The following is an 11,875-nucleotide window of genomic DNA, read 5'->3' as shown; positions in this document are numbered from 1 at the left end:
CAGCCGCGGCCTCACGCCGACCCCGCGGAGGAGGCAAACTTTCCTTGGGAAATAAAGCCGTTTCCTAGAGCGAGCGCCGGAAACAGGCTGGGCCACATGACACAATTTCTCTCGACGCCAGAGAAAGGTGCCCACTGGAGCCACCGCCGGGGATCGTCACCCATCCGCCCGCCCAGGCGCGGGCTGGCCCGTGACCTTGGGTTGGAGGGTGACTTTGCCCGCAGTGGCCGTCACGAAAATGGGGAGAATGACATGCTCCCCACGGTGTGACGCTCCATGAACGTGGGTAGGCAGGGGTCGAGCCCAACACCCCTTGTCAATGCAAACTTAGTATTGGCTGAGATGCTGGGGCTCTCAGGGAAGCAGCCCCCCGTTTTTACCTTCAAAAATGTCTAAGCGGGGATCACACTTAAGACTTCCGAGAGAAGGCAAGGAAAACCAAGGTTTGATTCAATATTTAAGCGCATTTATCTTTAATATCCCCTAATACAAATATATAAACGTTAATTATTGTCAAAGCTCAAAAGATTGCTTCCCAGCCAGCTTAATTACCGTTTGCCTAACTCGGCGCAGCATCGCCGGGGTGGATGCGTGGAGCCGGCCGGGGTAGGACGCAGCAAGAGCATTCCTTCCTCCGCGGCCACGGAGCCAGGGCAGTGCTCCCCGTGCCTAAGGTGTAGTTGGCTAAAGTTAGGGGGTGATTCGCGGAAAATGTGCTAACCATTCCCCCCAAATACTAGCCCAAGGCTTAAACAAGAAGCCGATTCCTTCAGACCTTAAGAAAAAAAAAAAAAAAGGCAACAACTTGACTTGATTCCAATCTGTGCACGATGCGGAGCGTGCGGAGCTGCCCCCGGCGCCTCGCTCTCTTCCCGAGCGCCACACGGGCGGCGGGGCGGCCCTCCCAGCAGCCGGGCCGGGGGGCCAACGTCGCCTCCACCCCCCACCCGGGAGCAGCCGGTAGTGGCCGTTTCCCCGCGCCGCCCCCCCTTCCCGCCGGCTTTGTGTGCGTGTGAAATGTGCGGCACATTGCAGATGAACCCTAAACCCGGCGAGCCGAGTCTATTGTTCCCCGCGAGGAGCTGCCGGGGCGGTGCGGAGCCGGGCGCAGTGCCGCGGCCGGCCCTCGGGGGGCGCTGTGCGGCGCAGCTGCCGGCCCTGACGGCGGCGGCGGCGGCAGCGAGGAAGGCTGACGGGGAGGGAAGCGGGCGGGCGGCGGCGGCGCGGAGCAGCTCGGCTGCCGCCGCCGGTGCCTTCAGCCCCGGACGCCCCGGCCGAGGCGGCCGAGGCCGCGCGTGAATGTGTGCGAGGGCCCCGCCGAGCCGCGGCCGGAATACACGCTGTCACCCCGCTTTCCACAAACCACCACACAGACCTCCCCCTCCCCACCCCCAGCCCCGCCTGCCCCAGCCCCGCCGCCGCCGCCGCCGCCGCCGCCGCAACTCCCGGGCCGCCAGCCTCCCGACCCTCACCGTCCGCTCGCCTAGCCCCTCGCCCGCCCGCCCGCGCGCCCCCGGCAGCAGCACCATGTTGAATCGCGGCCCCAGGCCGAGCCGCCCGAGCCGGCGGCGCTGAGAGGCGGACGAGAGCGGGCCGCGGGGAGGGAGGGAAGGCAGGGGTGGGGGCCGCGCTCGCCCCGCCGCTTCGCGCGGATCCGGCCGTCGCCTGCCCCTCTAGTTTCGCTCCGATTTCTTTAAACTTTTTTAGAAATTCCCCTCCCTCCTTCCCTCCGGTCCCCCAGGCCTCCCGCTCCCTCCTTCCCCTCCTCCTCCTCCTCCTCCCCCTCCCTCCTCCCTCCCTGCGCCGCCGCCGCCGCCGCCGCCGCCACCGCCGGCCCATGACTGCGCCCCGCCGCCGCCGGCCGAGGAATGGGCTCCGGGCTCTGGTAGGAAGCGCGGGGAGCGGGGGGCGCTTTTAAAACACCGATCTGGGTTTTTTTTAAAACCTCCTTTGAAAAAATAATGGCAAACTCGACGGGGAAGGCGCCTCCGGACGAGCGGAGAAAGGGACTCGCTTTCCTGGACGAGCTGCGGCAGTTCCACCACAGCCGAGGGTGAGAGCAGAATCGGGGGGGCAGCGCGGGGCGAGCCGGGGCGAACGGGGCTCCCGGCCGGGCGCGGGGTCCCGGCTGACAAGTGCGGGGCGTCCTCTCTCCCACAGGTCGCCTTTCAAGAAAATCCCCGCGGTGGGTGGGAAGGAGCTGGATCTGCACGGTCTCTACACCAGAGTCACTACTTTAGGCGGATTCGCGAAGGTGAGTGGAAGTTTTAATTTGTATTTCCCTCTCGCTGGCCTCCTCCGAAAAGTCTCCTTTGACCCCGGGGTGGGCGCTCGGGGCCGGGGGGGGGCGGCCCGCGGGAGCCCGAGGCGTCCCTTTCGCTCGCAGCCGGCGGCTCGGAGGCGGACGGCGGCGGGGCTGTTTTCGGCCTGGTGGTGGCTGGCGTGCGCGCGGCGGGCGCGGGGCCGGGGCGGGCGGGCGGCCCGGCGCCGGCTCGCGCCCTGCCCGCTGCCCGGCCGGCCCGCGGGGTCTGAGCGCCGCGGCGGGGAGCGCGGGCGTGCGGGGTGCCCGCCGGAGCCCCGCGCCCGCCCCGTGCCCGCCCGCCCGCCCGCTCGCCGCCGCCGCCGCCGCCGCTCTAGCGCAGGCGGAGACACAGGCACACAGACTCTGCGAGCAGTTTTCGTGCAACTCAAAATTAGCGCGGGCAGGTTTCACATCGATAATCGGCGGCGAAACGGCCCCGGCGGCCGGGGGCACGGCCTCGGCCCCGGCGCCCCGGGTTTATGCCGCTAACAAAAGAAACCCGGACCTGTCTCCAAATAGCCATCTTAGGCTTCAAGGCTAGGCAGAAGCTGTAGGCCTCACGAAGGGCCTATGGAGATGGAGAGATGTGGGAGAGGGAGCGCAGTCGGCCCCGGCCCCGGCCCCCCCAGACCCTGCGGGCGTCGCTGTCCGGAACACTATTGATCCTTTGGAACTTTTTTTTTCTTTTTCTTTTTCTTTTTTTTTGTGTAAACGGACCGCGTTGAGATTTAAAAGGGGGCGACAGCGGGACTTGCGATTGGTTATTGTCCGGGCTTCAAAAACAAAACAAACCCACCAGACCCCCTCTCCCGCTCCCCCCGCCCCCCCCAAACAAGTGCTGCAAAACCCAGGGCTCTCGGGTGCAAACAGGGATACGAGCAGGCTCTGCTGCTTGGTAGCTCGTAGGGGTCGGTCTGAAACGCCCATTGATGCCTGGGTATCTGCAGATCTCTGTAGAATGGGTATTTATTTCATGGTGAGGTTAGAGTTTTCTTGGGTTGTGCATTTGCAGACAAGCGTGGTTGTGTTTTTAACAGGTTTCTGAGAAGAATCAGTGGGGAGAAATTGTTGAAGAGTTCAACTTTCCCAGAAGTTGTTCTAACGCTGCCTTTGCTTTAAAACAGTATTACTTGCGGTGAGTAGTAGTGACTCTTGAACAGTATTTGGAAATGAGGGACTTATGGGGAGATTTGTTTTTAGACATAAATAATAACGCGTGTGCGCACACACACACACACACACACACACACACCCCCACACCCCAAACCTTGCACACCAGTTTCTAAACTCATGTTAATTTTAGTCTGGGAAGCATTGAATAGCCACAAAGTGAGGTTTTAGGATGGTGGGAGCTGTCCTCACCTATTTTAAGATTGTTTACATTTTTTTATACGGAATCATTACAGGTGACACCCTACCTCCATCTTGATAAACATTCTTTTGTGACATTGTTATTGATTGCTTGATAGCCAAAGAGGGGCAGAAAGGTGATGTTTAGTAAAAGAGTTAAGATAGTTAATGAAACTTTGTATCCCTTGGGAAAATTTTTTCTTTGTTTTCGAAACTTCTTTGTCTTTTTAAATTCTGGCTTTAAGATTTTTATAAAATGAAATCTCTTGTGTGGAACCTTGTCACTGAGTAGTTTTTCAGTGCAGTATTTATACATAGCATAACATGCTGGTGCCTGAGGTGACCAGGATTGATTTTTTTTTTTTTTTTTAATATCAAGTCACTTAAAAACATTCAAAAGGATTATTATATAGTTAGGAGAATTAGGGATACTATGAAAAGAAATGCTATGATTTGGATTTTTCTTCCATTCTCCCCTTTATTTTGACTTTATTTGACAAAGTAAATTTCATATTCAGTTGGTATGTGATAAGTTTAGATGGTATATTTTGTGACCGGCTTTTTTTTTTTTTTTTTTTTTTTTTACCAGTTGTTTTCCTAGAAATATTTTTATATTGTAACTTATTATGAGGTCCTCTTTTATTTTTAATGTTTACTTAGTCATAGAGAGTCCTTAGTTGGTGGTGGTTATTTAAAACTAAAATATTGCTCTTTATACTTATTATTTTATAATACTGATATTATAAGATGGCCTTTTTAAAATAATGTGACTTCTGCATAATTTGAGCTTGACATTTATTATTGCTCCAAATGTAATAGCAGTACTGTGGATAGTCTGTATTATGTTTAGCATTCTGAAATAGGAATGTAGTAATTACACAGGTGTATTTTCTATTGGCTATCATAGATTGACTTCAGGCTTGAAGCTGAAGAGTTCACAGAACTTTGTGGGTAGTTACTGAGCTATACAGAAGTCTAGAAAATACATGGTTAGTTGTTATCTACTGTGTGTCTGTGATGTGTGTTAGAGTACATTTTTAGATAAAGGACTAAAACTGAAAGCAAAGTAGAACAAAATTATCCTCCAAAACATTGCTTTAATAATATGGTAAGTTGATACTTTATATTTATAGTGATATTCACTTGCTAATTTTCATTTATAATATTGAGAGGAATACTCTTAATACATACCCTGGCTTTCTGCTCATCAGTTTGAACCATTTGGGTTTTAGACTGTTTAAAATGCACATTTAAAGTTATGCCTGATGCTTACTGAATTGATTGAATGATTGAACTTTAATATCCGTAAGGTACTATATGATATATATGGTTCATGAGAGGTGTGTTTTTCTGAAGAATTTACATTCATTCTAACAGAATTTTAGACTAATAATTTTTTACAAGTTACATACATATTGTTTTTCCAGTTTTGATTTCTATCTTAAGATCATATCCACTGGTTATACTTATAGGTACTATTTTTAACTAGATAGTTTCAAGGTTTGCAACTTTTTACATTGTTTTCAGATCAATTTGAGCTTTATGTTCTTATTAGAAGCTGCTTTTTGATCTGTGTCTTTACCTAAACTTTTTTCCTTCAGATGTCACTCTCTAGGTTTGTTTTTGCAGGGTTGTAGCTAGGCTACTAGGAAAAAGGTTGGGCATTCGTTTTGGAAAATAAAACCATGTGAAGATTTGCATGGTTTCTAAAGAAATACATTGGTCAAAAATTGGGTACTACCAAACTTGAAAGATTTTTTTTTTTCATAGTGGTATAATATTGCACAGTAGAGGACATGTATTATGCTGGATTTTACACCTTCCTCTGAAAAATCTTAACTGGCAGACAGGATGCCAAGCTTTCACAGTGATTCTGTTACTTAACCATAAAAGTGTCTCTTCATAGTAAGAAATAGTAATCAAGTGACTTTGTAAGTTTCCTCTTTCATATATCAAATTGAATGTCATAGTTTCTGATGAGCAGATAATGTGTTTTATAAATCATAGGTGAAATAATTTGACTTATAAGACTGTCCTTACATGTGGTAGTTCTCATTTACTCTACAAGTTTAATTTTTGCTGACATTGCTCTGTTATTTTATTACTAGAGGCCCGGTGCACAGATTCATGCACTGGTGGGGTCCCTCAGCCTGGCCTGCGCTCTCTCGAAATCCAGGACCCCTGGGGGGGATGTCGGAGGCCCAGTGCACGGATTCGGCCCGATCCCCGCAGGCCAGGCCAAGGAACCCCACCAGTGCATGAATTCGTGCTCTGAGCCTCTAGTATGCATATGAGATCTTTGGTTAATCTCTTCCCATCCTCCCCCTTACCCTACCCTTTGAGATTCATCAGTCTGTTCCATGTTTCCATGACTGTGTATTGAGCGTCTGCCCCCTGGTGGTCAGTGCTCGTCATAGCTACCGGTCAAACGGTCGCTTAGGCTTTTATATATATAGATTAATTGGAGAATGGCTGTTAGCCTAGTATTTTATGATATATCTTCATGATATTACAGACATTTAGATAAGTAAGATCAAACTAGCATGCTGGCCATGTATATATTCTAACATTTTAAAGTTTATTTTGATACAAACATACATAGTCATTAAATATAGAGACTTGAATTTAGTGATCTGCCAAAAGTTAGCTTGATTGTATCAAACATGTAGATTGTCTACAAAGATTTCTCAGAGTCTAAAACTGAAATGATTATTTGTTTCAACGCTGGCATTTAATTTTAAAAATGTGTTTACTGATGTGTAAAAGTACTCTTTAAAAATTGATTATTAATCATCCATGATGTCTACATATTTTGTTTGCACTTCATTCCTTTCTTGGCATGTACACCTCAATATATTCCACAAAAGTTTATTATTAGATTATCCCTAAAGTGTAAATGCATAAGGTATAATTTCACAGTAGAGGACATGTATTATACTTCATAAATGGAGAAATTAAAGTGCAAAAAAAATCAAAATGGCATTGGGGCATTTATTAATTGGACAGAAAAGTTGTATTCCTTACATGTATTTAGTAATGTTTAATCTATCTATTATAAATTCAGCTTGTTAGTCAAAGGCTATTTTAAGAAATTAAAATATAATTGGAAATTACATATGGTTAAACTTATGTCCAAGTGTATCTAAACCCATTGTGTTCTTTATTTATTCTGTGAATTTTTGTTGTTGTTGTTCTGTTTTGGTATTAAGATTGGGGGTAAAAATATTATTCTTATTTCCATTAAGAATTTGAAGCCTTGGTATGAAGATTTAGGTAAATATTTCAAATACTTACTTGAAGAATGTTGTTTAACCTACTGACTCCAGTAGTACAGCTATAGTCAAGGCTAACTTGATGTATACATTATAAAATTTGATTTTTTGAAAGGAAGTAAAATATCTTAGACATTAAAAACTTATTGTACAAATTTATACGTTACTGGTTTTCTTATAACAGTAAATAATTTTTTTTTTAAACTTTATTTTTTTTAATTTTTATTTTTTTATATATTTTATTGATTTTTTACAGAGAGGAAGGGAGAGAGATAGAGAGTTAGAAACATCGATGAGAGAGAAACATCGACCAGCTGCCTCCTGCACATCTCCTACTGGGGATGTGCCCGCAACCCAGGTACATGCCCTTGACCGGAATCGAACCTGGGACCTTTCAGTCCACAGGCCGACGCTCTATTCACTGAGCCAAACCGGTTTCGGCAACAGTAAATAATTTTTTTAAGCAATTTTATTTCTTTCCCCTGTCTCAGTATATTTTTATTGATTTCAGAGAGGAAGGGAGAGAGAGATAGAAACATAAATGATGAGAATCATTCATTGGATGCCTCCTGCACACCCCCTACTGGGAATCTAGCTTGTAACCTAGACATGTGCCCTGACCCAGAATCAAACTGAGACCTCCTGGTTCAGAGGTCGATGTTCAACCACAGAGCCACGCCACTTGGGCACATTAAATTATTTTTTTTTACTCATACCTTTAGAATAGTCAGAGACTTAATTGTAGAATTCCACCCACCATTGTGAATTTTCAGTTGCATTGTATGTAAGTTTATTCTGTTTCCCTTGGTTGATAAAGCCCTTCCTAAGTTATAGAGTTTACATTTCTTAGTTAAATAGATGGATATACTCATGTGTTCTGTGGTTAGTGTCCACCATGTAGATCACTTCTTTTAAGAGAAAACCTTTCATGAATTACTTGAGGTTAAGTGAAAGAATGCTTCAAGATTGTGATAAATATGCAAATAATACATTGAGTTTGTGAGTTGATAAAATTTATAAACAGATTGCTCTCCTTATTCAAGGAAGGAAAGTAAAAATAATATGGGGACTCGAAGAACAACTGTATCTAAATAAATTATTCACACATGTATTTAAATTTAATTTTTTAAACTGTATCCTTTCATTTTGAACAAACCTGATTTTGATATCTCCTGATATTCTGTTAAACTTTAAAGAGCATGCAGATTTGTTCAAAGGAAGAATAGAAAGTGGAGAAAGTTGAAAGACTGATCAGAGCTCAGCTAGGTTAGTGTTATGTTTTACCATATTTTAAGCAGCTTAAATTTGCCCCAAAGAAGAAACAAATCTCTTTCCAAGATAGATAGTTTACTGAAGTTAAAAATTTCACTGAAGATTCAAACTAACAACTCTTAACTCTCAAAAGTGTTTATATGCTTTTTTTGCATTTGTGTTTTCTGCCTCAGATGTTAACTAAAAATGTCTGTTTCTAAATAGGAGTACTCTTTTAGAATGCCACCTCTATCTGTTGTGGATTCAGTATTTTCATAGTTGGTTGTGTGTGACATCCACTATAACTTTGATAGACAAGTATATCTCTTCTGTGACTCTGATGTTCCCAAACTGAATGATATTAGAAGTTGGAAAGGAAGGAAAAACAAACATCTTAATTCATTGGAATTTAGGTGCATTAGTCAGCAAACAAGTATTCAATACATATTTGTAGGTAAAGTAGAGTACTTATTACTTGGTAAAGGCTGCTTATTGCTTATTTTTCAGAGTGGTATCGACCCTATTAAGGTCTACTGGTAAAAATAGGGTTTGTTGGAACTGGGAATTAGAGAGACATATGGGGCAGGGTTGATCTGCCACTACCATCATCACCACATTCTTTGTTATTCAGGATCAATTAGAGTAGAAATTCCCAATTTGTATTATATTAAAAACTCATTTTCCTGAAATGTCATTATGTTTCCTTGAAAAAAGCTAAATGAATTTGAGCAATAAAGCTAAACTTGGTTACTGTATTGCAGGACTTCTTAGAGACTTCAGTTTGTTAGTATGCATTGTGGAACTGTTGACAATCTGGAGAAACACTATCTCCCTACCCCTACCCATAGTAAATGGTGTTTCCCAAACACCTACCACACATCACCAGAGTGTGGTGTGAAACCCTGTGTTTGAGGAACGCCTGCTGAGTTCTGTGGAATACAGTTTGGGAAATATAACAATACTTTCTCTAATGGGTAAACTATAATTTGATGAAAACGTGACTATGATTAAGATTTTTAAAAAATTTATTAATTTGAGAGAGAGGAACATCAGTTTATTGTCCCACTAAATTATGCATTCATTGATTGCCTTTTGTATGCCCTGACCAGAGATTGAACCCTCAACTTTGGCGTATCTGGACAACGCTCTAACCAAATTTTACATTATAAAATTTATTAAAATAAATTTATTAAATAAAATTTTGGGGGGCCTGGAATAAATAGTTGGTTTAGAGTAAATTGCCACTTATTCAGGTTATCTATGAATTTCATTGAACTTTCCAAGAATTATGTTATTAAAAATAGAGTCTAATATATATTTTTCTGTTTCAAAACAAATTTCACTTGTGCTTGGATACTTTTTGCATATTATGTTGTAAATTAGAAATTAATGCCTTTCTATAAGATACTAGAGGCCCAGTGCACGAAATTTGTGCATGGGAGGGAGGGGTGTCCCTCAGCCTGGCCTGCACCCGTGGGGATTGTGCCTAAACTGGCAGTTGGACATCTCCGTCCCAATCCAGGACACTTTTCATACAGGTGAAAGGCATCTTGCTGTTGTATGGCCAGCTACAATCTTTTCCCCTGATTATAAAAAGTAGTACAGCCCTAACCAGTTTGGCTCAGTGGATAGAGTGTCGGCCTGCGGACTGAAAGGTCCCAGGTTCGATTCCAGTCAAGGGCATGTGCCTGGCTTGCGGGCACATCCCCAGTGGGAGATGTGCAGGAGGCAGCTGATCGATGTTTCTCTCTCATCGATGTTTCTAACTCTATCCCTCTCCCTTCTTCCTTTCTGTAAAAAAAATCAATAAAATATATTTAAAAATAAATAAATAAATAAATGAATAAAATAAAATAAAAAGTAGTACATAACATGATCCTTCTGAGGCAGTAGTACCATTTTCCCCATCTTATGGGTGGAGAAACTGAAGCAGAGAGAAGTTAAGTAATTGGCTTTGTCACATAGTTATAAGTGTCAGAATCAGGGGTGACCACAAAATGTGCAAGTCAGAGTCCATGCATATCATCGCTGCATCATCCTGTTTTTTCAGCGTTAGAGTAGCCTTGCCGGGTTTTAATTTTTAAATCTAAGAGACTGTTCCCAATATATAGGGTAGGGTCCCTAGGCCTGGCTGGTGATCGTGATCAGGGCTGATCTGCGGGGCGACTGGCAGGCGGGGCGATCGGCAGGTGGGGCAATTGGCAGGTGGGTTGATCTGGGGCCCCTGCTGGCACCCAACTTGGCTGGTGGCTTGGCGCCACCTGTTGGTCAGCCCTGCTCCCCAGTTGCCGCCGCTTGTGCCTCTGCCCCCTGGTGGTCAGTGTGCATCATAGCGACCAGTTGTTCTGCCTTTCGGTCGATTTGCATGTTAGGGTTTTATTATATAGGATATACTCTTGTTAAAATACATTGCAATAACAGCTTCACATTCTGAATTGTTGACCACACATGACAAGGCTATACATTCTATTACTGTCTAAGTCAGTGTTTGCAGGGTCCTCCACATCTTACTGAAAGAGAATTTTGTAGTGGGGCTGAATCTGTTGTTTTGTCTGTTTTATCTCATTAGTTCTTAATAGTTCCTTTTCCTTTTCCCATTATGCCATTGATTTGTTGAAGTAATGGCTCTTTTGTCCTTTAGAATGTCCCAAATTCTGGATTTGGTTGATCCCTTCCTCCTAGTGTCAATTAACCTGTTCCTCTGTGCCCTGTATTTATTTCCTGAAAACTGATAGTTAGATCTAAAGGTTGATAACATTCAGGTTCAATATTTTAGGTATTCCTAATAGGTAGTGCTGTGTTTTTTAGATCATGAGGTGTATAATGTTTAGTTGTCCTGCTTTAGTGGTGCAAAGATTGATCAGTAGTTTTAGATATTAATAGTCTGAAACACTGTATTTTTAAAATGAGTGCCCCAGGTGATTCTTAAGTATGCTGAAGTTTGAGAACAGCTGATCTAAGTATTGTAATGAAACCAATTTAGTTGCTGAGATAACTGGTTTAACTTGGCATCAACATGTTGGCCAAGGCTACATCCAGAACAAAACTTCTAGGTGACATCTGGTCTAGGGCACCTGCTCAAGCTGCACCTGTCATCTCTAAGCAGAGCCTAGACACACCCTTATACTTTGTCTCTGGGCTCTAGAGAGAAATAACAGGGCTCCACTTCAGTTAATGGGGAAAAGAGTAAATGAGACTGCTAATTCGAACTTATCCTAATTGTATTATTTGAATTTTAAAAAATTAATTAAAAATAAGTTTTCCTTAATATCTAGGGTTTTTTTTTCCTATATAGTACTTTATAATATTCTCTACAAGTGGGATACCATTTGTTTTATTGAATTTACTGAATGCTTTTATTCTCTGTGAGGATTTTGTTGATCTATCTTAGTACTGCTTAGGGGAGTTAACTTACATTGTATAAATGCCTATAAAAAAAAAACTAACAATAGCCTGTTTTGTTAAATGCACTTTGTTTTCATTTTTTAAACCATTTTCATATGTGAGATTTTATTTTTATCATTTAAAATTTCAGAAGTAATTGCTGTTATTTAATCTTAGAAAAATAACATTTAGAAAAAAAATGTATTTACACTACTCCAACTTTTCTTCTGAAGCATATGAGTTACTTCTTTTAAAAAAAGGTTGTAGGTTATATTCAATTCTCCTTTTTAAGTGTCAGCCATAATTGCCAGTTAGG

At 43.6% G+C, this 11,875-nt stretch overlaps 1 protein-coding gene across 2 annotated transcripts in view; it reads left to right on the top strand.

Annotated features, from left to right (window-relative positions):
• Nucleotides 1-1,576: 1,576 nt before the first annotated feature.
• The window catches only part of ARID2 (AT-rich interaction domain 2), a 192,384-nt gene continuing 182,085 nt past the window's right edge, over nucleotides 1,577-11,875 (top strand). The window contains exons 1-3 of one of the 2 annotated variants that reach the window (XM_070410385.1): nucleotides 1,577-2,053; nucleotides 2,161-2,254; nucleotides 3,340-3,437. In XM_070410385.1, the coding sequence (XP_070266486.1) occupies nucleotides 1,962-2,053; nucleotides 2,161-2,254; nucleotides 3,340-3,437 (284 nt within the window). In that variant the 5' untranslated portion in view covers nucleotides 1,577-1,961. The remainder of the gene's footprint in view (nucleotides 2,054-2,160; nucleotides 2,255-3,339; nucleotides 3,438-11,875) is intronic. The other variant, XM_070410384.1, reaches the window with a different exon arrangement.

Source organism: Myotis yumanensis, unplaced genomic scaffold (assembly GCF_028538775.1).
Source record: "Myotis yumanensis isolate MYYU_CA2020_CCGP unplaced genomic scaffold, mMyoYum1.0.hap1 SCAF_3, whole genome shotgun sequence".
Lineage (NCBI taxonomy): Eukaryota > Metazoa > Chordata > Mammalia > Chiroptera > Vespertilionidae > Myotis > Myotis yumanensis.
The sequence above is the reverse complement of the archived record's forward strand: the minus strand, read 5'-3'. Positions and strand labels throughout refer to the sequence as shown.